The 25,996-nt window shown below is 46.8% G+C and overlaps 1 protein-coding gene across 5 annotated transcripts in view; it reads right to left on the reverse strand.

Moving 5' to 3' along the window:
• The window catches only part of TP63 (tumor protein p63), a 106,608-nt gene that overhangs the window by 69,593 nt on the left and 11,019 nt on the right, over positions 1–25,996 (reverse strand). For 3 of the 5 annotated variants that reach the window (XM_054835904.1, XM_054835903.1, XM_054835907.1), the window contains exons 1-2: positions 16,333–16,644; positions 15,455–15,587 (exon numbers count right to left, since the gene is read on the reverse strand). In XM_054835904.1, coding sequence (XP_054691879.1) covers positions 15,455–15,587; positions 16,333–16,574 — 375 coding nt within the window. In that variant the 5' untranslated portion in view covers positions 16,575–16,644. Of the gene's footprint in view, positions 1–12,503; positions 12,635–15,454; positions 15,588–16,332; positions 16,645–25,996 lie in introns of those variants that run through there. The other 2 variants (XM_054835905.1, XM_054835906.1) reach the window with 2 other exon arrangements.

Raw genomic sequence — 25,996 nt, forward strand, 5'->3', positions numbered from 1 at the left:
CTCCCGGCCTTGCAATTCCTATTCTGTTTTCTTTTCCAAGTGGCTGAGCTTCTGTCTGCTTCAGGTCTCGTACCCCATGCCCCTCCACTTGAAGCATTTTCACCAGGAATACACACACGCGCGCACACTCGCACACACAGAGCTTTTGCTGTGTTGCCATTCTGATGAGTGTCAACACAGCTGCTGTCTCCGCTGGAATGTAAACCAATATTGTCGTTAGATCTCCCTCAACCCCAGGTAACTTCCTCAAAGATTTGCACAGCATGTGGCAATTCTCTCTACTTCCACCTTACAAAGCATTGACCCAGTTGGTTAAAAGCAATTAAATTTTAAAAAAAAATAAAAAATAAAAGCTGCATCTGAAGTTTGCGTTCCACTCGCACCCATGTGGTGCAAAGGGCTGTAGAAAGTAAAATGCATCCATTGTACGCGCATTCATCCTCATATAATATGTTTAGATAAATACCTCATAAAAAAAATCTTGCTGCTGCTGTAAGTCATGTTAATACCTTTTTTAACAGCACCAAGAGACTTATTGGTGTGAACACTAATGCAACGTTTGCAGCGGAGAACCTTTGTTTGCATATTATTTTACTTTAAAAAAGTAACTTAAGAAAGGGTTTACAATGCATTTTTGGTTATTTCCTAGATACCAGCCACTTTTAACAATGAGCAGCAATTTTGGCAATAAAAGACCAGTAAATGAGTTATAATACAGTCCACAGAGATACTGTTCAGACTGCTACAGCAATCTGTATGCATTATCCACAGTAACTGACTGCTTTGGCTTGCCTCTCCATTGAGAGAAAATTATGTTCAGCTGGTCAAGGTTCCCGAAAGAAATTCGCTGTCCCAAATGTAAAGATTCAAAGTTCACTCTCATTCCAGTATCAAGCCCAGCAAACTCTGCTTTCTATTGTAAAATGCAAAAGTTTCAAAAAAACCCAAATGTATATTCCACACCTAACTTCAGGACTACAGGGGTGAAGAAATCATACGCGTTCACTAAAAATAAAAATATGTTAAAGATACGATAGCTCAAACCTAGAATCCTTACCTCGCTATACTGGGACTGGGCATTGTTTTCCAGGTACAACATGTTAGCAGTCAAATTGATCAATGCTGCTGTTCTTTCTTCTGGCTCCAGGATTTTGACAAACACCTCCCACCCCCTAGAAGACCCTAAAAATATGTGATGCTACTTGGAAGATAACAGGACTCGGAGTGTGCCTCTCTGCATAATTGAAGTTTCCCTTATATACCTAAGTAGAGGGAAGGAGGAGGAGGTGGGGCTCTCCTGCCTTACCTGTCCAATCTGTCAAAGTGCCACCTGGAGTCCTCCACTCCAATGGAGAGAGGCCTCTCCCAGCTCATTAAGTAGTTAGAATTCCTTATCACCAATCTCTAAAAAGCAAAGGGAAGGAAAGGGGGGGAAACGGGGGGGGGGGGGGGGGGGGGGGGAAGAAAAAGAGAGATAAAGAAAGGAAACTATAACTATTCCCTGTCACTTTTCTAAAAGTTTGGGAACTCAAGAGACAGCCATGGAGTTGCTCCAAAGGAGTTGCTCCAAGAAACTTCTCCTATTTATTTATTTTCTGAGAAGACTCCGGGGTTTTCTTCAGGCACAGGCTTTGCTGCTACCAAGAGTCCAAAATGTTCAGAAAGAGATCAAGATGTAATGCTTGAGCCCAGCGACGCAGTAACAGTCGAGCCTCTGGCTGCAGCATGCAGGTTTTGGACAAAACCCACAAGGAGCTTTCTGAGAAGCAATCACTGTTTCACACGCTGTAATCCAGCTACATGCTCTGTCATCTGCGTGCTTTCACCCACACTCACAGCCAACAGATCCTGTGTTCACAGGACATCACTGTAGCTACATTTCTTTTCTCCTTTGCAATTGCTTCTCACTCACACCACAGTAATAAGCCTTAAAATAATCTCACTTAAAACAGGAAACGTTCAAAAATGAAAAAGAGCACCCAAAGTCACCCAGAGGGACTCATAATTTTGAATTATTATATGAGCGAAATCGTTGGGTACTGCTCAGTAAAAAACACCTGGACATTGTGCCCACAGCAAACTAAAGATTTTGAAAAGACAGATAAGAGAAAAACTTAGCCGAGACTCAATCTGTGGGAGAACAGAACGAGCAGACAGGCAGCTCCGAACGGCCCCGCTGTGACTTTATTCTGAACAAGCCAACAAAATCCCCCGTCCTGCCCCGGTGTCCCGAGCGCAGATGGCTGCAGCGTGCCGGCGGTGCGAGGTCTGGGCTGCGCCAGCACCACCCGCCCTCCGGGAGCGGAGCTGGCTCACCCCAGCCGCCCCGCAACGCCTCGCTGGAAGGGGTCCGCCGCCGTCCCGCCGAGCGAGCAGGATGCACGGCGAGAACAAAAGCCGTCTGGTTTCGCCTGCTCCCAAAGCGCAGGGTAAGCGCCATCGAGCAAGGGGAAACAAAACACCTTTTTAAAGGGGTGGGGAGGGGGAAGAGAGGAAACCAAACATCCAGATCAGAGAGCGGCCGCCTGCCCTCCCAGCCCAGCGACAGCGCTGCAGACTTTTATTTGAGGACCTGTGGTGAAGCAGACCGGTGCCTAACTGCTGCGTACCCACACGAACTGCGAGCGCTCACAGCAAACACCAGACCTCCGCGGGTGGTGAGCGACCGACCCACAGGTGCTTTGCAGCAGTGGGAGAGGGGTCCCCGGCAGGTCTGCAACCCACCCGTGGCCTCAATGCCTCCCTGCAGCCGAGCCTCTGCCCAGGAGCTGCTGCTCCCCGCCATGCCGACTCCCTCGCCTTTGGGCATCATTTAACCCCAACTTCTCTGGGCACACTGGGAGGGGACTCCAGGTTCACAGGGAGATAAAAGTAAGCAGGCTGTGCTGCTCAAGGTTCTAACGGCTCTCTGGGCTGCCTTCTCCAGCACACGGCAAGAGAAGGAGCCACCACTGACTTCCTGCCAATCTGAGAATTAAAAGACACTGCAAGCTCGCACCACCCTCTCTCCAGGCTGGAGACAGGCAGAGCATTCACAAAACTGCCACTAACAAAATGGTGCAAAAACCATCTTCATGCAGGAACCGACACCAGAGCAAACACAGAGCAGAGGATGGCAGCGCCCTCCCTACCCAGCAACACCTCCTTGCCATGAGAAGCAGGGTGGGTGTCTCATTTAGCTCTAACCCTGCGAGCACAGCTGGGAACAAAAGCAAAAGGTTGCAAGCGTTCCCAGTGCACCTTCCTGATTCCTCTTGCTGAGCACAACACGAGGAGGTGCTTCCAGGAACGGGCTGCAGGGAGGAGCACAAAGTCCTCCCCAGCCAAGGAGAGCCCTACCTACCACCAACAGAAATATCCCAGCCCAGGCTGGGGCCGCACGCACCTCCAACACTCCTGAACTACCAGCAAGAGCCTGCTGAGCACACAGCAGGTTTCCTACCTCACAGGAACAACTCAACAGACTACTGCCGCAGCCCCTGCCCCTCCGCTCCATCTTCCCTGGCACCACCTAACACCAGGGGCTATACCTCACGCGCTTACCTGATCTCACCCGAGATGGGTACAAGCCAAAAAGCCACACAAGCGCTCATCTGGAGATACAGGCGAGGTTTGCAGGGAGCAGCCACAGCACTGCTAGCCAAACGGGCCACTTCACGGCACCACTGCAAAGCTTGCACAGTGCTGAACATCACCTGTAGCTTTTCTGCTAATAGGGAGGAAAAGTTATACCGTGATCAGAGGACCATTTTGACCCCTGAATGCTGTCAGGTTTTTGATACTGGCTCACGAGTTCAAAAGCTATGGAGACGAAGAAAAGAGGAGGACAAGGTACATACATAGATCTCCCAACCTCAGGCAGTCATCGCAAAAACCTCTTTTACTAGCTGTGCTAAAAAACTCAGAAGATCCTCCTTTTCCGAGTCATTAATGCAGCACTGTTGTGTTGGGTATCTGCTATCTTCTGCCCCACAGGTGGCTGGAGGTGGTTGTGGGTGAAGCAACACCCAGATGCACTATGCAGAGATATGTGGAAGTTTATCCAAAGAGATCTGCATGTCAAACATGAGGAGAAGTGTAAATGACATGAATAAATTGACATGTCAGCACAAATCCCTGCCCTCTGTACACACAGCCCCAACCTGGCTCACAGTTTCAGAGGCATTAGCTTGTGCGGCCACCTTGAAGTGGATGCTGGACAAGTGGCTTTTTGCAAATCAGTGACACAAAGGAGGCTGCCACCACCACCCTGACAGGGGTGGCAGGAGGTAACAGAGCATGCACCAGACACCGTGCCCACCAACACTGATGCAGCCCGGACACAGGCGCACCCCTCATCACCCCAGGGCTCCAAACTTTATTTCACTGGCTTTAGACCTAAATGCAACGCCCTCATAAGATGCTTTTCCCTGTCCCGCAGGCTGGTGTCATGCCTTGACTATTCATACAGGCACCAATGGCACAAGGGAAGAGTAAAGGCTCCCTCGCCTTTCTACCTTACAATGCGAAAGGTTGTTGGAGACTCATTTATGTGAAAATTTTGCATCTGAAAAAGGAGAGAATCGAATGAGACTCCAGGAGCTTTTCAAATAGTGGTGAGGCAGCATCTCTTAGAGGGTCTCAGAGGGAAACTTGACTCCATGAAATAGCTTAGGCTTAAATGGCCGAGTCACAAAACCAAAGGGACACCTCGCACCTCCTCAAACTGCACACTCACTTCTCAGCAATGGGACAGTGATAGTTACCATTTATCTGAGGAGCCTTTTGGACAGGTCTCCAAGGGAAACACCAACATTAGTCCTGTTGCAACTGTGATGGTCGAAACTCATGCCAAGACAATCTTTGAAGATAGAGATTATACATTATTATACCAATTAGCCTGGTCAAAAAAAAAAGCAGATTCAAGCAAAGGCTCTCCTTTCACATGTTAAAAAATTACTTCGCATTGAGGCCAGATGAACAAGGTTTAACTCTATTCTTCCAGTCCATGTCCCCCAACCTGAACAGGAAAGAACAAGCTAGAAAAAAAAAGAAATCAATCCAAAGCATCAGGAGTCGTGCAAAGCCTGGCACTTCACGCTTTGGATGCTGAGTTGGATTGAACTTAAAAAAAGCAAAGCAGCTCATCCTTGGGAAAGGAACTCTCTTTAAAGCAAGTTACTTCCAATACTTGAGGAAACTAAAAAAAATTGCTAGCTAGATTTGAAAGTTTCAGCTGCAACCCTCCTAGATGTGACTCAGATATTCCAGAGAGCTTCTGGCAATGCTTTGTGGCTCCTGCTGGTATGCTGAAAAACAAAATAATACACAAACAAGACCCCTAAGTTTCTAAAATGAGGCATGGGCCAAGTCAAACTGCTGATTCAGGTTCATTTGACTGCATTTTCCCCGTGCTGTTAGATGGTTCATCCCAGCCGCTCTCACTGGTGCCACTCACAAGTTCTCAATAACCCTTCCTGGATGCAAGATAATTGAGCTAAATCATGACGATTAAAAATGTCATTGCCACAATTGTAGTGTTAATTGGAGATTGTGTAATTTCTTGTAGAAGGGGTGTGTGTGTGCACACCTGCCTGCGCATTAGCTAGTTCATGCAGAATTTCCTGCAGATCAAAGGGAAAAAAAAAAAATCTGCTCAGACCTCTCCACTCATAAAAATAGCATCTGGATCAACTGCGTCACCACAGACTGTGACATTCACTTAGCTCAGAAATGTTTACAAATTAGGACTGAGATAACAGAAGGTGGAGGGAAAAAATAGAATGTGGGGTTTAGGGTTTTTTTTTTTTTTTTTTTGGTCACATCTGAATAACTGCTGAATGCTCAAAAAACAAGCCTCTGCCAATTGGCTTTGAGAATCTTTCCAGTGAAGACTTAAGAGGGACAGAAGTGATAGACTGCAATAGCAGGCAGCCAGGTTAAAGAGCAAAAAGAAAATACTTTCAAAAAAAAAAAAACCAACCAAATACCAAACCCATAAAAATCACCCTCCCTTCCTGAAACTCATGCAGAGTTGGTCTTCATTGCTCAAACCACAAGGAAGAGGGGGAAAAAAAACCCAGCACATACTGAAACAGGGGCTTTCCCCTTTCGAAAGAAAAGAAAAAAAAAAGTCATCTGCTTGGGAGGTGCAGCGCACCCGTATGCAGGGGAGACACAGGCACCCCTGGCTCTCACAGGGTTAACTGCTCTGCTGTTGTCACAAGCAAAAATTCAGTGTCCTCCTGGCTTTCCCACCACTGACCCAGGGGTCTGATGCCCAGAACTTCCTTTGGAAAGCACTCAAGTGTATTCAATCTTCAAGCTAGAAACACACCCCAGCTGCAAGTGCTTAGTACTGATGATCAGTCCTTCCTTCCAAGGACTTCAAACTGCATTTTCCCCCATTTTAAAAGTGTGGGGCAAAGACAGGGACTCACCAAGGGCAGGAGGAGAGCCCTGCTCCCTGCTTTGCCCATGGCACAGGTCGGCTTCTCCTTCCCCAAGGAGCATGCCCTCCCCAAGGCAATCGGCTGTCACAACAGCCCTGCCCTCCGACCCTGGGTAAACATCTGCGCACGCTGCTTATTTGAGCTCCTATAGCCTCGTTATCTCCCCCAGAACACCCCTAGGGCTAATTAGAGAGTTAATGGCATCATGTCAGGAGATAACACTATGTGGGGGGAGCAGGGAGAGGGAAGGTGGAAGGGAGTTGTGAAACAAAACCAGTTCCCTTCACAACCGCTGTGCAATATTGGTTTAGGAAGGGTGCACGCAGCCCCTGGGGACTCTGCCCTCCGGCTGCTGAGCTCCATTTAATAAGAGAACAAGATACTCCTCTGGAGAGATTCAGTTCTCCAGCCAAGATGATGCAAGGTCCCAACACCTTCCCCACTGTCTGCATAACCAGAACCCCTCCAACCCCATCCAGGGAGGTCATTCCCTCCACAGTGCCAGCAGGGACACACTTCCCACAGCTGAGGTATGATGCAGGATGGACACCAAGCATACAGATGATTTATCATCAAAAAGTGTTGCCTGTTTATTCCTGCTGCTCCTTTTATCTGATTTTTTCCCCACTTTTTTTTTTGTACCCTAGTAACTCTCTTTAAAGAGCAGTTGCTCTCACCAAAAATGCTTAGGGATAAAAGGAAACAACCCTCTGGACACAGAGATCTTTGTAAGGCAGCTGATCAGCCTGCAAAACCACTGGCCAGCAGACTCTTGAGCTGACACTTTTGCACTGATGAGTGCAAAACCACAGGTCAGCAGACAGTCGACCATGGAGGCACGACCAAGGGACTTTGGAGGTTCAATTCTCAGCCACCAGCAACGCTAACTCCTGTTGAAGTAACAGCCTTCAATATTCAAATTGCATTTTTGCCTGATGAAGACCTTTGGATGCTCAACACTGCATGCTTGACCTTCCCCCACCACAGCTGTGAAATATTTTGCAAAAGACAGAAAAAAAAAAACTTACACAAGAAAATTCATGAGAATTGCTCCTGAGCAGCATGAACAGTCCCATCCCTCCAGCTGGTGGGACGGCACAAACCTACATCCTGGTACGAGACAGAGGGCTCTGGCCAGGGAAAGGGAAAAGCAGGAGATAGTGACAGATTAGAGAGCCTTTGTTTTTAATTATAAGAGAGGAGCAACTGTTGACAGCCAGGTTTGTTCTTGCACAAGCAGCTGAGGGGAAAGTGTTGTTTTTCCCTTATCTTGTATAAACTACAGATTGCTCTTAGGAAACATACAACTGTTCATAAATGCACAATCACAGCAGCTCTTTCCAGCCACCCTCTGCTATGCCACCAACTGCCTCCCACTAAAGCCCTTGTAAAATAATCCAACATTTAAAAAAAAAAATCAGTTTACAATAATTCAAGAACTGTCTCCCAAACTTCTGGTTAAACCCCGACCCTGCAACCTATCACCATTCACACTTCCCATGCGAGTGCATTGCTGTTTTCCTATATTGCCCTGGTGCGTTTGGCCTCCCCGAGGCAGATGGCGAGTCTGTTTGTTGCTTGTTTCCTATGCAGGAACATTGAATTTCTCAGTGCTGGTCTTAGTCTGGGTGCTCTCTGCCTGCTCTCACGTGCCACATCCACGACCGGTATGGCAACAGCCACAGGGTTCACTTATTTGGCCAGAGACCTTCTGCAGAAGATTGATCACTTTAATTTTAATCCAGTCCAGACATCACCATGAGGTCCACCATACCCACCCATGCCCTCAGAGAGGAAGAAGAGTGCTTCAGGGTACCATTTCCTTATGTTTAAGCAGGCTGGAGATACAAATCCATGTTTTTAGAGCCAACAGTTACACTCATTACTGAAGACTCCTTTGATCATTCATTAATCTCTGCAAATTCAGTTGCTGATTAGCAAAGGGTTTCTTCAGCAGTGAGCGAACTAACCCAGGCCACAAACCACTCCTTAATCTATGCTTCACAGATACTGATTTAATTTTCTGTGACTGCCTGACGATTCACTCCCTTATTAATTTAAATGCTATCAAATCAGTGACAGTGAGGTGGAAAGCAGATGGTAGAGACATTTAGAGGAAAACATTATCAAGTCCAAAACCGTCCTCATAATAACCATTATTTTTTCCTCCAATATTTTAACAAGACTGTGGGCAGGATCTGCAGAACCACAAAGCAACATATATAGCGAGACTTTGGATGCATAAGACTTTCTTCAAAGCAAGAATCTGAATTAATGCAAGAGAAGACTTTAAAAACAAAAGCTACACCCCACAGCTTGCTGCGGCGCAGACACTGTGGCCCTGTCGGACAAGGAAGGAGAGCGGTGCACTCCCAGGACTGTGCTCCAGGTTTGTCTTAGCCTGAAAGGAGCATCCCATGAGCCTGGCCACCCCTCCCAGGCACAGCCGGCACTGCAGCTTGCAAGAGGACGGTGAGGTGCTCTCTACCCACCCCACAGAGGGGGGGTACCGCAAAGCACGGCAAGGTTTTCTTTTGACTGGATGTGGACAGCTCAATTCATCACCCTACTTCCAGCCAACAAGAGAGAAGGGCCTCATTTCCCTCCTGCCACCGATTCGGTTTAAAGATAAAAAAGTCCAGAGAAATGTGAACTTTGGGGATGACCACTCCACTTCCGTTGGTGTTCAAACTGTGCTTCGTGGTTAGCTGAAATGCCACCTTCCCAAGGGGTTTACTGCTTATGGGCTCTAACCCAATCAAAGTGTTTCCAACAAATAATACGCAAAGTATGTTAATAGTTTAAGAAATAAAGGGGAGAGGGGGAAAAAAAAAAAGGCAAAAAAAAAAAGCAAAGGGTATCCACACAGTGAAGTTCCCAGCAAGACAACATAAACCTTAAGCTTGCACTGGAAGCAAAAGTGCCTATGGTCTGTTGCGCCAAGATCAAGATGCCTTTTAATTAAGTGTTTGTGCAGACCTTTTCAAGATACAAAATAAGCGTTAACACATTATTGCTCCATACTTAAGCAAGGAGCACGTGCAGCACCATGGAAACCTTTGGAGGCAGGCCTAGCTGCTTGGGGAAGATGTTTTCTGAAGCAACTGCTTCTTTTGTTTGGAGGTACTTGCATGTAGGCAGATGACAGGACTCACAATTGCAACACTCTTCCACCTCAACAGCTCGTAGCAATAGGAGCCAGGGATTTAAAGCCCAGCCTCCAGAAGAGTCAGGCCAGAAGAAACGCTAAACACTCCATCACACAGGGCTCCACTCCATCACACAGGGCTCTCTTCCAGTAAGTTTGTGCTTTTCAGCTTAAAATTAGTTTATTCCCTCCTAAGATGAATGTAAAGCAAGATACTAAAAGGACAGAAATATTTTTAAAAAATTTTAAATATGCTTCCATATGCTTGATCTATAGCACAGCAGACAGATTGCCCATTGGTTTTCTTCAATACCATTGAGAATTCAGGGAAGTGGCATTAAAAATAAAATGCTTGGTGTAATGATACTCAACCGGCTCTATTCCTACAAAAAGAAATGCAGCCAGGCCTGGTCTGCAGCCAGAATCTGGGCAAAACAGCACAGGAAAGGGATTTATGAAAAAATTATTTTAAAGAAACATAAATTTGTCTTTACAGCCCTACTACACACAGAATGAGAGAAGTCTTCAGGCTTTGGCCAAACGGAACGTACAAATGCATTCTCTACATGCATCCTTTATTTGAAAGAATTGATCATTTCTGGATTTGGATCTGCAGCCCTAAATGGGATGATTAGATTATTTGGAGGGACCTACACTGCAGAAGATTAAACATTCAGCAGGATTACAAAGCCAAGCCTAAATTAGCAGGGCTTATGAGTTCGACTGCAAACAAGAGATGTGCTGGAGGGAAACTTCCAACAGAATAATGCATTTGCTCATTATGGAAATGCCTTCGCATAATCTCAACTTTCTTTGCACAGCTATGGAACAAACAAATACCCACAAAGAAGAGAAACTTGGCAAGCCTCAAACTCTCTCAAGCACAAACCAGACAGTAACAAAGGCTTTGATCACATCCCTGTGCTGTATAAAGTCCTTCCTTCCTTTCTATGGTCAATCTGGGAATACTTAGGCATGGAAACAGGCGGCCACACAACCCACTTTAGATGCATCTACTTATCAAATCTGCCTTATCCTCCAGGTGCAAAACCATTTCCCAACAAAATGCAGGGCTGCAGCATCTGCCAGAGCCTTGGGAAGCACACACCACACGTTAGTCAGCCCCTGCACCGAGACACTCTGCTTGTACCGCTCAGCCACACCAGCTCCCTGCCCTGTTGTTGGTACACAGGGACGTCCTCCCCGTCCTGCAGTCCCATCAGCCCTTAGCCAGCTTTCATCTGCTTCCTCAGCCCTTACCTTGCAGCAAGTAGAGTGGTCTTCTCCTGACCCAGCAGAACACTCTTAATCAAGCAATTGAAATTTAACAGAGATCAGAGCCTGTATTTTAATATTAAAAGCACTGGATAGGATGCAACAGGCTTCCCTTCTGGACAATGGGTTGAGGGGGTTTTTTTATGTCTGTCCATCATATTTTTGCTCACTTGATCCTGACCACAGCCTCCAGCTTGCACAGGTGATAGGCTCCTAGGGACCCACAAATTCAGTGCATGGCCACCAAATATAAATTACTGAACTGATTTACATAGTGCTAATGCTGAGAGCACACAGAAGTGATCTTCCAGCTACCCTGACCACCTTGGGCCAGGATAGCTGTGCGGGGGCTACCCCACTCTTCTCCAGCTTGTTGTCTGTGGCATGGGAAGGTACCCTGCCCAAGGTGGCTGGGATGGCTCCTCCATGAGCCTACAGCAGGAAAGGTTTCTTGTTCCCGTCGGAAAGCATCAAATACCAATTCTGAGATGTGTCATTGGCGCAAGGACTGAGGCCAAGTGCCTCACCACCTTCATGTCCTACATTCAGTTTCTCCTACAGCCTACTTTTTCTTCCACCTCTCTATATAGAGGAAAACAACCAAGTTACAGAGCTGAAGCTGTCACTTTTAAAACTATGAAACACATGTTGCACCTCCAAAATTTCTGTAGCCACCAGGTTTGGGACACCCACAGTCCATGAAGCTGAGGACCTAAACCCAAAAGGACACAGCTCTGTCTGAAGCATCCACACCACCATCTCCAGGGCAGAAACCCACCCCACGGGGAGCTCAGCGGTGCCTAACCCAGCCACACACAGCAAATCCCCACAATGATTTGCAGAAGATGAGGAAGGACAAATAAAATAAAAGGCAAGGAATTCTCTCTCCCTTTTGTGGGGAGGGACAGATCCAGGTTAAGAAAACTCTGACCACAGTGACTATCTGGGGAAAGGCATTCCACTGAACTGGTTAGGCAAGGGGCTGCGGGAGGACGGCTCGGCTCGCTCAGGGGCATGAAAGGAAGGTATGTACAGGGGGAGGGGGACGAGCTGCTCCATCACTCAGGACAGCACTCCTGCTTCCACCGGTGAGGTCCCCAGAGCCCTGGACACGCTGCTGGGGTGGTGGCAGGAGATCCAGTGACTTCCAGTCTCTGCAAGGTCCTCCAATAACACTTTTATCAGGATGCTGCCTGCTAAAGTCCTTCGCCTAAAGCAGCTTTGTTTGGGTCCAGACTAGTATCTCTTAGCACCGGTAAGCAGTTTAAAGGACTTCTGAGGGGTGGTGAAGGAAAGCAATTTTACACCTGGTACAGCAGGCTGAGAGCACACTGTGAGGTCTCCAGGGCAATGCAGGGGTTATTGCACTGCCACACACTTGTTCCTAGAGAGAGGTCCCCAGACCCCTCCTCCCCATGGCTCCAGGGCATTTAATCAGTCAGAAAAAAAGAAAGCAAAATAAAAATCATATAACATCACCTGGTTTTTAGCACTGCAGGAGACAGCCTTCAAGACCAGCATTCCTCCACCCCACCAAAGACCCCACAGTTGCTGGCTACATCCTTGGTCAGGGAAGAGGCTGTGGACCACCACCTTTGGTGAAGCCTAACAAATGGCAGGTGGCCCACAAGGAGACACATTCATCTTACCTTCCTGGCCATCCGCAGCTCCTTCCTGCACCAGGGCCATGGCAGAGACTAAACGCACCCACAGGGACCACCAGCCCCTCGCTCCAGCTATGGAAAAAGGCAGATCTCTGCTGGGATTTCCCAGCCTGTCTGTGGTTAACGCCATGGGAGAGGAAGGGGCACAGCCGGCAGCCTCGCAGACGGGCCACCCAGGACATTGTGAAAGAGCCGGTCACAAGGCACACAACTGGGGAAGGCTGCTGACTGTCTAATGTTACACCAGACCCACAAACCCTCTTCCTGTCCCCTCCAGCTCTTTTCATCCCGAGGTAGTGCCAATCACCAGTTTCTCTTACCCCTTTCTTACACGGGACACAGGAAGAATATTTCTTCCTTAAAAACAAGAGTGTGAGAACTGCAAGGTCTTGACTCAGCAAGAAATAGATCTGTAGCTCAGAGGAGAGGGGTTTCTTTGTCACCCAACCTTCTCCTCCAGCGCTCTCCCCAGGCAGTTACATTTTTAAGGCAATGATCACAACTGATGGGTGTTCAGCAGGGCAGGACTCAGACTCATTTTCCATCCCATCCATGTTTCTCTGAACACTGTAGCTCCTTCTCCACTGCCAGCTCCGTTGTGAACAAGCAACTGTATCCCCAGAAAATTAAGTAGTAATTAAAAAAGAAATTAAAAAAAAAATCACAGCTCTCACCAACACAACACTCGGGATCAAGGATGGACATCTTTTAAGGCTGAAAGTTTCACTTCTCAGCCCTAAGTTGCAGAGCTTATTTTAAAGGCTGATTGGAATTGCCTTAAAGTCCACAGAAGGACAATTGCTTTAAATAAACCAGTCTTAATTGCTTTACACCTATTTAAATCTCACATGGTGGTACATTTTGGAGGAAAAGAGCAAGGCCAGCTTTTCTAAGACAAATCTAATAATAAAAAGCACTCTGCCTTGATCTCGCTGTTCATCTCCCAGGGCCCCTCTGTTACTGCTGCATTCCTTTGTGTTTATCTGCCCTCTTCAACTCTGTGCTGAAATCAGCTGCGTGCGGCACCTCGTGTCTGGAAGTGACATGGCTGAGGTTACAGGAGAGACAGGTGCAAGGGGAGCTTTTGCCCTGAAGCTATCCAAAGGAAAAGAGAAGCTGGAGGGGAAGAGGGTTGTAAGGTATTTCAGATTAAAGCCGACAAACAGCAAACACCTTGCCCCAGGCTACACATTCTCTGCCAATGCAAGCTGCAGCGGCTGGGAGCCCCAGAAACAGCAAAGCAAACATGGACTTCTCTGCAAGGGGGAGTTGTCACCTGTCAGGGATGTTTGCAAATTTATAGGGAGGTGGTGGTGGTGGTAAGGGGAGTAAAAAGAGCTTTCCTCCTTTTAAAAGATGGGCTGTTTGCACAGGTTTGCGATGCATATTTTGCTTTGTAAAGGCTTTTGTGCAGCACTCAACTGAGCGAAGGTGCTGTCTTCCACTGAAGACAAACTGGAACATTTATTAATGTACATACATTAACGTACTCTGAGCCACTGCCTTACAGTAAGGGCGAGGATGGGATGGAATTTCCCTGCTGCCCCTTCAAGCTTGTCATATGTATGAAAAACACTTCTTAAAGAAGTCAATGTGCAGCTCAGATTCTTCAGAAATGCCTCCTGCAAGGCTGAGATCAAGCCCATCATAAGCAAGAAGTAACTGCACAGCAAATCTGCCTGCCCTTCTCTCCTAGCCCCAGTGCTCACTTCAGCAGTGGTCAGAGAGGACAAGAGGAAGGGATTTTCCACTGATTCTTCAGTGCACCACAGACGGGAGAGGGAGACTCTGAACAAGGGCCTCAAGTGAGTCTGTCGGCTACCACGGTGCTCTGCAGACAGCTCAGAGGAACCAGAGCTGGTCAAACCTTCTGGCACCAGGGACTGCAATCAGCGTGGCCTGGGAGCTCTTTCCTTGCAGATGCAATCCTCCAGGCTACAAACACTGCCAGGATGCAGACTGCCAACACGCTTTGGTTGAGCACATTAAAAATGGTGGCTGATTAGCCAAGGAATTAACTGACACGGTTTCTCAGGATGGAAACACAGAGTAACAAGAAGATTTACTGATACCAACACGAATTTCACACCATTTTACTCCAAAGTATACAAAACCCAGGAAGAACAGAGACAGGACATGAACAGCTCAAACTCCTGAAATACCTCCTGCTCCAGCCTGCAAGAATGGTACCCGGCTTCTTCACTAGAGCTAATGCTAAGAAAGAGCTGGTCAGTTTGTGCCAAAGGCAATGAACCAGCAACCACCAGTGCCTCATCTGCATTCCAGTCTTGAGCCACACTGGTGAGACACCCATGACCAAGACTTGTTACAAACACTCTCTGGCTTTTCCTACCTAGGAGAGGAGGAAAAATAACCAAAAACCAACCATGGTTTGAAACCAAGTTTTCATTCATATCTGACCTTCAAGAAGAGAAAATCCAGTGAAGAACATCCTTAAGCCCCAGCCCTTGGTCATCAAAGTTACAACTGTGCCCAGAACACCAACTATGTTGAGCAGCCAGAACAGTGCAAGAGACTCCTCAGTTCTTCTGCCTGTTTAGCTGCCTCATCCCTCTCTCCTGCCATTGCTGCAGCAGGAGAGGAGGAGCAGGTAAAGAGTCAGCCTGCTCTCCCTTGTAGCCCCAGGGAGGCACAGAGGAGCGATGCCTTTCCATGAGTCGCACGCCATTCGGTTTAGCCACATGTACACCACCATTCACCACCACCAGAGTCACTTGGCAGAGCCATGCTCTCAACTGGCTTCTGTGAGTGGGACATAACAGGCAAAGCAAGAAGGAACTTCCTCGGTCAGAGGCAGCGGCCACAGCTCTTCCACCAAGAGCGGGAAGATGGCCCCGGGGCAATGCAGCAAGAATAGCTCGTGCAAAAACTCCTCACTGTCCCCAAAGATTAACGAAGTTCTTCTCACTACTCACCCACATTGGGTCATTGAGTTCCGTGTCCTGCACCCGGACGCAGTCCATGCTAATCTCTATTTTGTTTGTAGGGCCATTTTCAGATGGGCCATCGATGAAGTTCAGATCGATGGGCTGAACAGAGCATATTGGCCTGAAAAGAACAGAGTAATGTGGTTAAAACTGGCCAAGTTTTGTTTTCCTCCTCCCGCCACATGCTAGGGTGTCACCCAGGATTTAGGCATGACCACGAACCAGTCTCAGGACAAAGTAAGTAATTACTAGTGAACAACTACCTCATCACCTGCTATGCTGACAGCAGCCCCTGAACAGGACAGGGCCTGGAGGGACATTTCACTTGCCTGACCAGAAAAATGAGGTAAGAGCACAGGAGTTCAATCACAAAGACAGAATTCATGGAAGATTTATAGCAGTAACTGTCCCAGCATCAGTCATGGCAAGTCAGGAATGGGAACAGAGTCAGGTTTTTTTCCTTGAATGGACCTGACAGAGCAATCTCCACACTGTTTCCACCTCCTCTCCCTCGCTGGCATCAGCAAAGGAGGAAAACATGCAGCCTGGACAGAGTAATGACCCCATTTCCTTAGGGGAAAATGCCATGAGTGACCATGTGCTGGAAAGCAGTCAGCTCAGCAACCAAAGCTCTTGAAGATAGTCAGTGTCACTGGTCATGTCTGCATCTGTTCCCTATAGCCTGGATGAAGAACCTCTTGAGAGCTCACGAGCTGTCAGTCATCACAGACTCATACCCGCATATTCTAATCAACAGGTACAGAAGACTCCAAAACCCCCAGCATCAGTCCCCTGAGCAACCTAACTACAGAGGTGTCCTATCTCAAAGTGCCTTCTTCCACAGGCTCCACGCAAGGACTACTTACTGTTCCAGGAAGTCCCAGATATGCTGGAGCACCTCTGGGCTGAGGAATTCCCTGGGCTGTGAGCTCTGGGACATGGCTGATCGGTAGTAACTCTCCTTCCAGGAGAAGTGGCTCGGAGTTTCTACAAACCTTAAAAAACAAAAGCAAAAAAAAAAAAAAAGAAAAGAAAAAAAGAAAAGAAAAACAAAGAAAAACACACAAAGATATGTTGAATGCATGAGCCCAACTTGATAAAAACCCATAAATAGAAGCTATTGTGTGAAAAAGGAGACACGCTGAATGCCTGGAACATTCACAGCTGTACAACACACATTCCACACTGCTGCAGATGCTGTATTTAGATGGGAGAGAATTTGGCTACCCTTCCCAATAAGTTAAATACTCCTCAGAGTCCACTGGGATGCCGTGTTATAAGAATCCCAGAAGGGAAAAAAAAAAAGCTACCTTCTATTTTACCCGCAAATAATCAACTTTCCATATAAAGCAAGTAGTCTTCGCGGCAGGTGAAGCACTTCAGTGGTGTGGAATTCCACTCTCCCTGGCTGGTTGCCTCTCTAGATTGCACACCCTTGGATGATTTAGGTGACTTCTACACCCAGCCACTGCAGCTGAGGTCTTGGACTAAAATAAATATTTAAAATAAATAGAATAATTTTTTTGTTGCTTTATTTTCTATGGAAATAAGTTCCATCACATCTGATTATGTCTGCTTGTCTACTGCCCTCTCACCTCCAATAATTTCTGAGCCCGACCGGCTGATTTCCGCCAGATCTCCTAATTACCTTGGCCATTTTTATCCCCTTAAGCTCCCACAAGCCTCACAGAAATAGGTGGGCCCAAGAGGAGCAGTGACGAAGCCGGAGCACTCGCGCCTTCCACAGCTGCACATTCTCATCCCACTGGCCAATTTCTAAATTCAAACACAGCAGCTTTTACACCCGTGTCAAAATACTCAACGGCTGCGGGGATGCAAGGGGCGGAGGGAGGATTTTCTCAAGTATATTTGCAGTTGAAAAAAACCACTCCCGATTCAACTTAATTAGAGTACAAGGAAAGTGACCGCCTTTCCTGCTACAAATACGGGGGCACCCTGCAAAATTTTCACGTAAAAGAGTTTCAGCACAATGAAAACGAAAGGCCGTGCTCCCTGCTGGAGGGAGCAGCTGTGGCAGGAGCCAAGGCTATAAATGGATTCCAAAAAGAATTGGACTAACATTTGGTTTGGCACATTTTGGTGCTGTTTAACACAATGGTCTAAACAAATTGCATGGAAGACCCTAATTTATTAAGCTGCCAAAATTAAGAAAGTGTATTTCAGAGGGAGGATCACGCTGCAGTTGTTCTTTTCCTCTACTTTTTCCTGAAGCATCTATTTCTGACTGCTGTCAGAGAGGGACCTAGCTCTCTCTATGGAATTTGTATGCCTTCTATGTTTTGAGGATGACTCTGGTCTGCAAAAAGCAGAGCTTTCCTCACCTCTGCTGCCCACAGAACTGCATGGCCTTTGAAAAGAGCAGGCAGTTTTCCTAAGCTAACTGAAATCAAAGCGGTTTCAGCCCCCAGAGCCATGGTGAGCATGCCTCAAAACAGGTGAAAGTATCACTTCAGTTGCTCATCCTTTTTGTGATGAACAAAAAAACCCCAACATCATCTAAAAGTTCATGAAGAGCCAGAGACAAAAATAAAATTCAGAGGTGTCGTAGCCAATAGCTCTGTCCCACAGATGTGAGCACATACCCACACTATCTGTGAATAAATAATCACAAATCCTCCGAGAACAGCAGTTATCCCACAAAGTACCAGAAATTACTTCTTTCAAACTTTCAGTCTGGTAAGGCACTTTCAAGGGTGCTGTATTGAAACTCAGAAGAACAGACCTGGCCTGAAGCCTGCTATATAAGCTGGGAACCAATGCTACAACAAGTTTTGGAGGAGAGCAATGGGGATGCTCCCCAGCCCACTCTGCCACTAAACCCACAGACCACAGGCACTGCTCGATACCCTGCACCCAGTTCTGGCCTCCCAGGAACAGGCAGAGAAACCCCACAATGGGTTCTCCCAAACCACCGAAGTGCTTGCTTTTAACAGTTATTTGCCATTTATCACAACTGCCCTTGACTTAAGCACTAAAACCCACTTTTTAGGAATTCACAGCAAAGGTAGCAACAACCACCATCCACACCAGCTCATTACTACGTAAACAAGAACCAACTTTACCAAAAAGAGTTGTTACAAAACAGATCTTCCTCAGAGACCTTCTTTCCTTCAAAAAGTCTCAGTGCAACAAGGTTTCTGCATGCTATGACATGCCCCATCTTCAGTTCACAGCTGCACAAAGTCATAGCCTCAAGAAGGCAAAGCAACCAGTTCTGCCCTGCATGCTCTGGCCCTTGCAATCCCATTCAGCAGCAAAGCAGAAGCTGCTTCTCATAAACTTACCCCAACCAAGCACTCTTCACAGTGCCCACAGTCTGCAGTGCAGGAGAGGAAGAAGATAAAGCTGCACAGATTGATAAAGCCAGGTTTGTTATTTCATGCCTCCGAAGCTAACAGAGCTGTTGGAAAGAGTCACTCCAGTTAAGGACACAACCAGTGCATCCCTGTCCTAAACAAAACTCCAAATTTCTCCAGAGAGGTATTTTCCAGCTGTGTCATCTTTATCCATATACCCAGCCAAGCTCCTGGCTTACTGTTTCCAAGAAAAGCATTATCAGATTTTACCTGATAGCCAAAAAGGCACGTTTCCCTACACCAAGCAAAAGCAGTTCCCTGGTTAATGCTTTCATAGAAGCAAAGTTTGAGAGACTCCTTCAACACTCTGTACAATACCTTTACTACCCTTATAGCTCTATTTCCAGAGGAGGCTGCAGGATTAGGTGACCAAGCTTGGCAAGGCAACTGTGAGAAGGCTACAGCATTACAGAGGTAGTGAGCGTTGCTCTTTACTTAGTTTGGTGCATCCTGCTCGCAGGTGGGAAAGACCTATCAAGGCACAAGAAAACCAACTACAGTTCAGCACAAGGCAAGCTAACCTGTCTCCTCCTCTGTGATCGTAAAATCGAAACCTAGTGCCATTTTCCTTAATAAAACAGCTTTCAAAATAGAGGAGCAGTCTGTCTACTGAACACCATACTTAAGTGCCCAAATTTGCACTTTTGTACTTAAGTGCCCAAGAAAATAACAGCTAAAGCCTAAGCAAGGTCTATGCATAAATTTCACTACTCTAGTTACTTGTCTTTTCCCACATCAGCAAACACTCTAGCTTCAGTAAAATAATCCTTAAGCACCTAAAGTTAATCACAAGACAGCAGGAGTTTGCATCGTTCAATTGCTCCTACTAGCTGCTTTTTTTAACAGACCTTTAAACAACATCCCTTTTATCCACAACCACTCATCCCAAAGCGCATCATAGGGGACAACACAGCCTGTTACACCAAACTACTATGACAGGACAAAACATGGTAGTAAGTCTTGTCTAGCTTGCCCTCTACTTTAAGTCTACAAGCCACTTCCCTGCATCAACTGCTGAAATAGTTGGCAGGCAGCTTGCCACAAGCAGAGAGCACTAACTGTACCAGGTTGGAACAAGAGAGGGATTTACAGCCCCCATCAAACTGCAAGCTGAACAGGACATTGCACCCACAAGTCCCTCCTTTAAAAACCACCAGGGGATTATTAATTAACAGAAATAACAGGTTAAATCTTCTCTGAGAAGTAGCACCTCACCAAGAGCACAGGGTTTCCTGGTGCAGTGCTAGGACACAGATCTCCTGAACCACTGACACCCAAGACAGGTTTCAGCCAGCAATGCACTCTTACTGAGGTCTAGCTCAGCTCCATCCTATTTATTTTGCTGAAGCAATAGCTGCCCAGACTCCAGGTGAAAACACTTTTCCAGATTCCTTCTGGGGGCCAAAGCCTTGTGCACACTGATTCTTCTGCTGCCTCCTGATCCTTTCCCCACAAGTGCTGTGTTACAGCCCACTGGAGTGGGACTACATCCCAGCTGATCCCGTTTGCCATCACATTGATGGGTGAGAATGCTGCAAAACATGGCAATAAGAGCCACATGCCCCTCTACCTGTACCCACACAGCACTCAATTTCAGAGTCTCCCAGAAGGCTGGGAATGTTAAACTTCACAAAAAAAAATAACCCCCAAACCCCACCCCACCAAAAACCAACAAGCAAACAAAAAAGCCCTGGCAAGCACAGCATTTGCCTTTCATAGGGTTCTAACACATGTGGAAATGAAGCCCTGACTGCTTGGCCCAGCATGACATAAACTGGTGGCAAACCAGAGAAGACAAGACATTTCTGCTTCCACTACCTCACTCTAAATGCTTGCTTCCACTCTTCACCATGTTTTCCCCCCTTCCTACCTTCACATCAAAGACATTAAAGAAAAAACAACCAAACAAAAAAAACCTAAACCACTTTCCACACCAGAAAACAGTGACAGAACACTATTAAACTAAACAATTGCAACATAACAACACTTTGCACCCAGAAAACCACCTTTCACTGCAAACAACTTTTCTTACAAAGGGCTAAACCCAAAAAACTGAGGCTTGACTTACCACTGGGGAAAAGACACACACTCCTGAGGAAAGCAAGACCTAGGTTTGATAGGGAGCATGCACAGCCCTTCCTCTGTAGCTTTAACCTTAAAGGCAGATGCCACCTGCTTTCACTGATGTAGGGTCTGATGCAGGGTGCAGCTCAAGCACCACTGGGGTGCATGTGTGAGTCTAGAAACCTCCTTCTAAAAGTAAGAATGTTGCAACCAAGAGATAGCATGGTTTTTGGGGGTTTTCATCCAAAATAAGCTTGGAACTTCAACACTCTGAACTGCCCTTGGGAAAGAGAGAGTTTGTGAAGAAGTAAAGCTTATAGGGAAAGCAGAAGTGAATAAGGTATTTCAGTGAAGCTGCTGTGTTGGGTTTCAAGAGGTTCAAGCACCTCTGGTTCTCCTTAGCTTCCCTTGGAAGCTGGAGCTCTGGAGCAGTTTGTATTTCTCCTGCATAGTATGCAAACTCTTGGAAACTATCAATGTTGTTTATAGATGCTGAACTTTGTAGCTTGATATTGGTATAAAGTCACAGTGTAAAATCTTGTGCAAAGAAATCTTTCACAGTAGGGATGAGCAAAATTATTTGGAGCTTTTTTTTCTGCTTATTGCCAAAGTTACAGGATATTGCTTTCTCCTTCTCCCCACCAAGTGCCTATCAATGGTGTACAATTTTCTGTCACTGGGTCTGTAGTCCTCAGTCAGTGGACAAGTAGATGGGGCCAGAGAAGTCTTTCTTTGTAAGCTGCAGATTTTGCTATTTTTTCACAAGATATATTCCTCTAAAGGACCTGCTAGTAGAGTACTTAGGAAACTTTGATGCAAAAAGAAGAACATCTACTCTTATGAGGAAAGCACTTCCACATTATACAAATGAACCCAAAGAATAATTAATAATGTCTAAATAATGATATCTAATATGGCTCATTTTATTCATAGCTCTCAAAGTGCTCTACAAAGGAAGACAGTGTAATTACTCCCATTTTACCTGTGGGAAAACTAAGGCACCAGGAGGTCATAGGATTACTCATCGTTACTCAGCAAACCAGTTGTGCAGCCAGAAATACAACCATGGTCACCTGAGTCCTGTCTGGTGCTGCTCAAAAAGGAGCTAGTGCTTTTGGGTGTCTAGATAGACAAATTCCAGAAGGCCTTGATTTCTTCAGGTAGAGTATGCACTGCACTTCCTAGACAAGAAACCCCCAAATTTCATTTATCTTCACCAAAATGCTGATGCCCAGGAATTAAAATCATGGCTGCAGAAATACTGTGACTGGCTTTAAGCCACACCAGAGTTCAGGGTGGAAGTAGAATTCAAACCCAGATGCCCAGACTAAAAACTAATCTTTCTTCCTGAATGCTTACAGCAGTTAACCACTTAACAGCCCTTAATTCATGCAGAGATTAATATATTAGCCCTCAACTGTCACAGGGTGTGGGCTGGATAGAGAACTAAATCACAGAGCAGACCAGACTGCAGCCTCAGCTCCAGCAATCCCAATCCATGTGGGATTCTCTGGTTACACCTTGAAGTGCATCAAAAGCAACAGTAAACAAAAGATTTAAAGTTCATGAGCATTACACTTAATTGCCTGAATCTTGGTGTTGTATTTTTAGTTCTTGAGTGGGGAGGGGGCTCCTTTTCAGACCTCACTGTTAAAACTCGAGGAACTTGGCAGCCCTCGTCCGGCTGGAATTCCCCCCGCTCTGCATTTTAACACTGCAGTGATTTGTAGACAGCACTACCTAATGAAGCTCACAGCTGTGCAAGAGGAGAAGGAAGCGGGATCTGGCAGCATGGGACAAGCGTGCGCCTGGCAGGCAATGTCATCTGGAATTCCCCGAAGCGTGGAGCACACTTGTCCCCCACGGCCACATCAGCCACCCTCAGCCGGCAAAGCACCCATTAGAGACCTTCGGTAACCAAATAGGTTCATTGCCATAAACGGGGGCAAAATGAAAGCCTGTGGGTAGACAGGCAGGCTCTCACCCCCCTCAGAGAAGAGATTGCTGTTGAATTTCAGGGATCTGTATTGCACCTCTCTCTATGCCTCTTTCTGTGTTTACTTCATCAACAAGCAGCCCCCCTTCCCAGCATGAACTGCACTGTACTACGCATTTTCCCATTTCTTTCTCTGCCTCATGCCATATTCCAACGTCTTGGCTCACGATAGCCCAAGAGAGACTGACTCCCATCCCGGCAGAGGCAGGTTGTGCTGAACTGCACTCACAAGTATTTATTCTCCTTTAGATTTCTAGCCCAGCTTTCAGATTTAACTTTTTAAAATCTAGGCTTCCAGCAACTTTAAATCCTTCAGATTTTCCTCCCATATAACATTGCTCCTATGTGTTAGTCCTATAAAATATCTCTGGAAGAAGGGTGATGAATGCATGGGTTTGGAAGGGTGGACGTAAGGAATAACAAACACTGACACACGGGGGGTTTTTTAGACAGAATCTAACTTTCACCCGTGGTTCAACTGTCCATTCTTTTTTCCCAGATCTGATCTGCAATCTCACTGAAAAACATGTGGACGACGGTATGGGTTGGGGGGGCACAGCTGAGAGAAAAACGGTCCAGTGTCACAGAGATGTGCGTTAGAAAACGAAAGCAGCTAACTGCCCAGAGGGTGAACCCTGATCTCTGAGGTAGCCACCAGCCAAGGAGATATGGGGAACACAAGAAGGAACCGGGAGTGACAGCGACGAAGGGCTCTGTGACACTGCCAGTGTCCTACAGCATCCGCTGAGGACAGCCTAGGGAGGACTATTAGCTTCTTCCTAGTCTCTAGGCAAATGACACTTGTATTGTGCACGCCCTGTTTCAACTGTGAGATATATGATATTTAGAGGAATGAAAGCAGTTCTGTCTCAGATTGCATGGCTTACAAAATTTCTGTGTTCTGCTAGAGTCTACTGTAACAGTGCATCCCGATCTCCCTGTGATTTAAATTCCTCTTTTGGAAGTGTATGTGTGTGAACAGAATGGAAAGGGATGGTTCAGCTTTCTGGTTGCTCTTGAGCCTTCAGTGCACGGGCAAGGCTAACCTATATCAAAGAAAGTGAAACTGGGTGCACAGAATGATCCTCCTAATTCACTATGCTGAAAAACACAGGGGGGATTTTTTTCCATTCATCATCTTCTTTCACTTAGAGTCATCTTGAGTAAGACTATGCCCACAGTGGATGCAACGTTTGCAGCTTTACGGTGGCCCCTCAAAGCACGTTATATCACCGCAGCCCTTGGCCCCACACCGGTGCCCTGCTCCAGCGCTGGCAGCAGAGCTCCTTTGGGAGCCTCTGCATTCCCAGTGCTACTGTGCCGAGGGGTTCCCAGCTTGGGCACTGCGTGGCCTGCTCCCAGCAAACTGCTGGGAATGGCTTCTGGCAGCAGAACGGGTTCGGAATGCTATCAGCAATGCCCACAGCCTGGGAACCCACCACATCTCCTATCCACATCTCATCACATCTGCTATCTACGTGTCATCATTATCAGCCTGACAACAGTAACCACTTCTACATAATAGAGGCATTTCTTTATCCTCAGGGCTTCAGGCAGCTAATCACTCCACTAGCACTAGTGGAACTGTCCCCTAACTGTTGGAGCAAAGTCAATCCTAATTTTTTTTTTCCCTCCTCCAAGGATTCCTTCAGCATCTTGTGAACTTTCCCAGACCTCTCTCTTATCTCCCACACAAACTTGGACACCCCCTTCTCCACCTCCTCCTTCTCACCCATCCTTGGAAACTACCTCCTCACCCAGCCACGGACATCCCCTCCCCTTCTGCTCAGCCCTGACACCCACTCCCTTTCTCAGCAGGGGCCAAGAGGGATGGAGCTCTGGTCAAGGTGAAAGCACTGCCACAGCAATTCCTGCACCTCCCTACTGCAATTGGTGCTTTCTAGTCTGCGGTACAGAGTGCTCGTAACGTCCAGAAAACCACCCAGGAGCCTGAGCAACCCGCGTTGGGAAGTCCAGAGTTAGAGCACAAGCCTGGGGCTCAGGACACTCAGCTCGGCCCCTGGCCCTTGGGTGGCCTTTCCATCTTTGCTCTTCCATTCCTCCAGTATAGCAGTGCCACCAAATTCGTATAGCACACAGAGACCTGTTGACCATCAGTACACCTCCAGGGAGACATGGTCCCAAAACTTTCCAAATTTAAGTAATAAAATAAAATTTGTATCTCCATTTTTAAAAAGCATTAAACCCAAAACCAACTAAAAAGCAGCTGCAATTGTATTATTTTGTAACTCACTTTTCCAGTTAATCCCTTCCCCAAACCTATTTGCAGAGGTGGTTAGAAGCAGTACCCATCTGGAGAGGGAGGAGTCAAGAGCTGCCTGCTCATTGCAGCTTTTGCTGCGGTAAGTGAGAAAGTCTTCTCAAAAGCAACACCAGCGGAAAATCCAGGCCCAGCCCTCAAAATTCTCAGGTATTTTTGAGCCTAGTCCAAAAATAAGTATTGTAAGATAAACTTCAGAGGCAAACTGTTCAGAAGCCACAAAATATTTTCAAGTCCATTTAAAAAAAAATCCCTTTGGTCTAAACAATAGGCATCATTTGCTCAGTTTTAGAGACCCAGCTGAGAACATGCATTTGGGTCTGCCTTTCAAAGTTTACACAAGACTTTTTGCAGCTAGCCAGCCAGCCCTGATAGTGTTACAGCAGGACAGAGTGGTGCCTCTGCCCCTCGGTGCAGGAGAGGATGAGCACAGATCTCTGCTGAGAGGTCTCCTGCTCGGTTGGTGCTGCCTCCAGCCCTGCTGCCACATGCCAACCTCTGCCGCCCAGCTGCAGCTACAATGAAAGACAACAGAGACCATCTTTTGTGCCTCCAGCAGGGGGGGGACTGCCTAGCCCAAAATCACCCCATGACCACTCATCCACCATCAGTAATGATTTGCAGCAGGTGCCTGGGGACACATCCACAAGCTGCCAGGGCATAAGGAGACTTGGAGATCTCTGCTGTTGCATTCTGCTGCGCAGTATGGGGGACACTCCTCGTCTTTTCTGGAGGATGAGGGGGAAAAGGCAGATGTTAAACACCCAAAGCAGCCTAAAACAGCTAACCACATCCTTTCTGGTTATCCAGAT

Source organism: Grus americana, chromosome 9, assembly GCF_028858705.1.
Source record: "Grus americana isolate bGruAme1 chromosome 9, bGruAme1.mat, whole genome shotgun sequence".
Lineage (NCBI taxonomy): Eukaryota > Metazoa > Chordata > Aves > Gruiformes > Gruidae > Grus > Grus americana.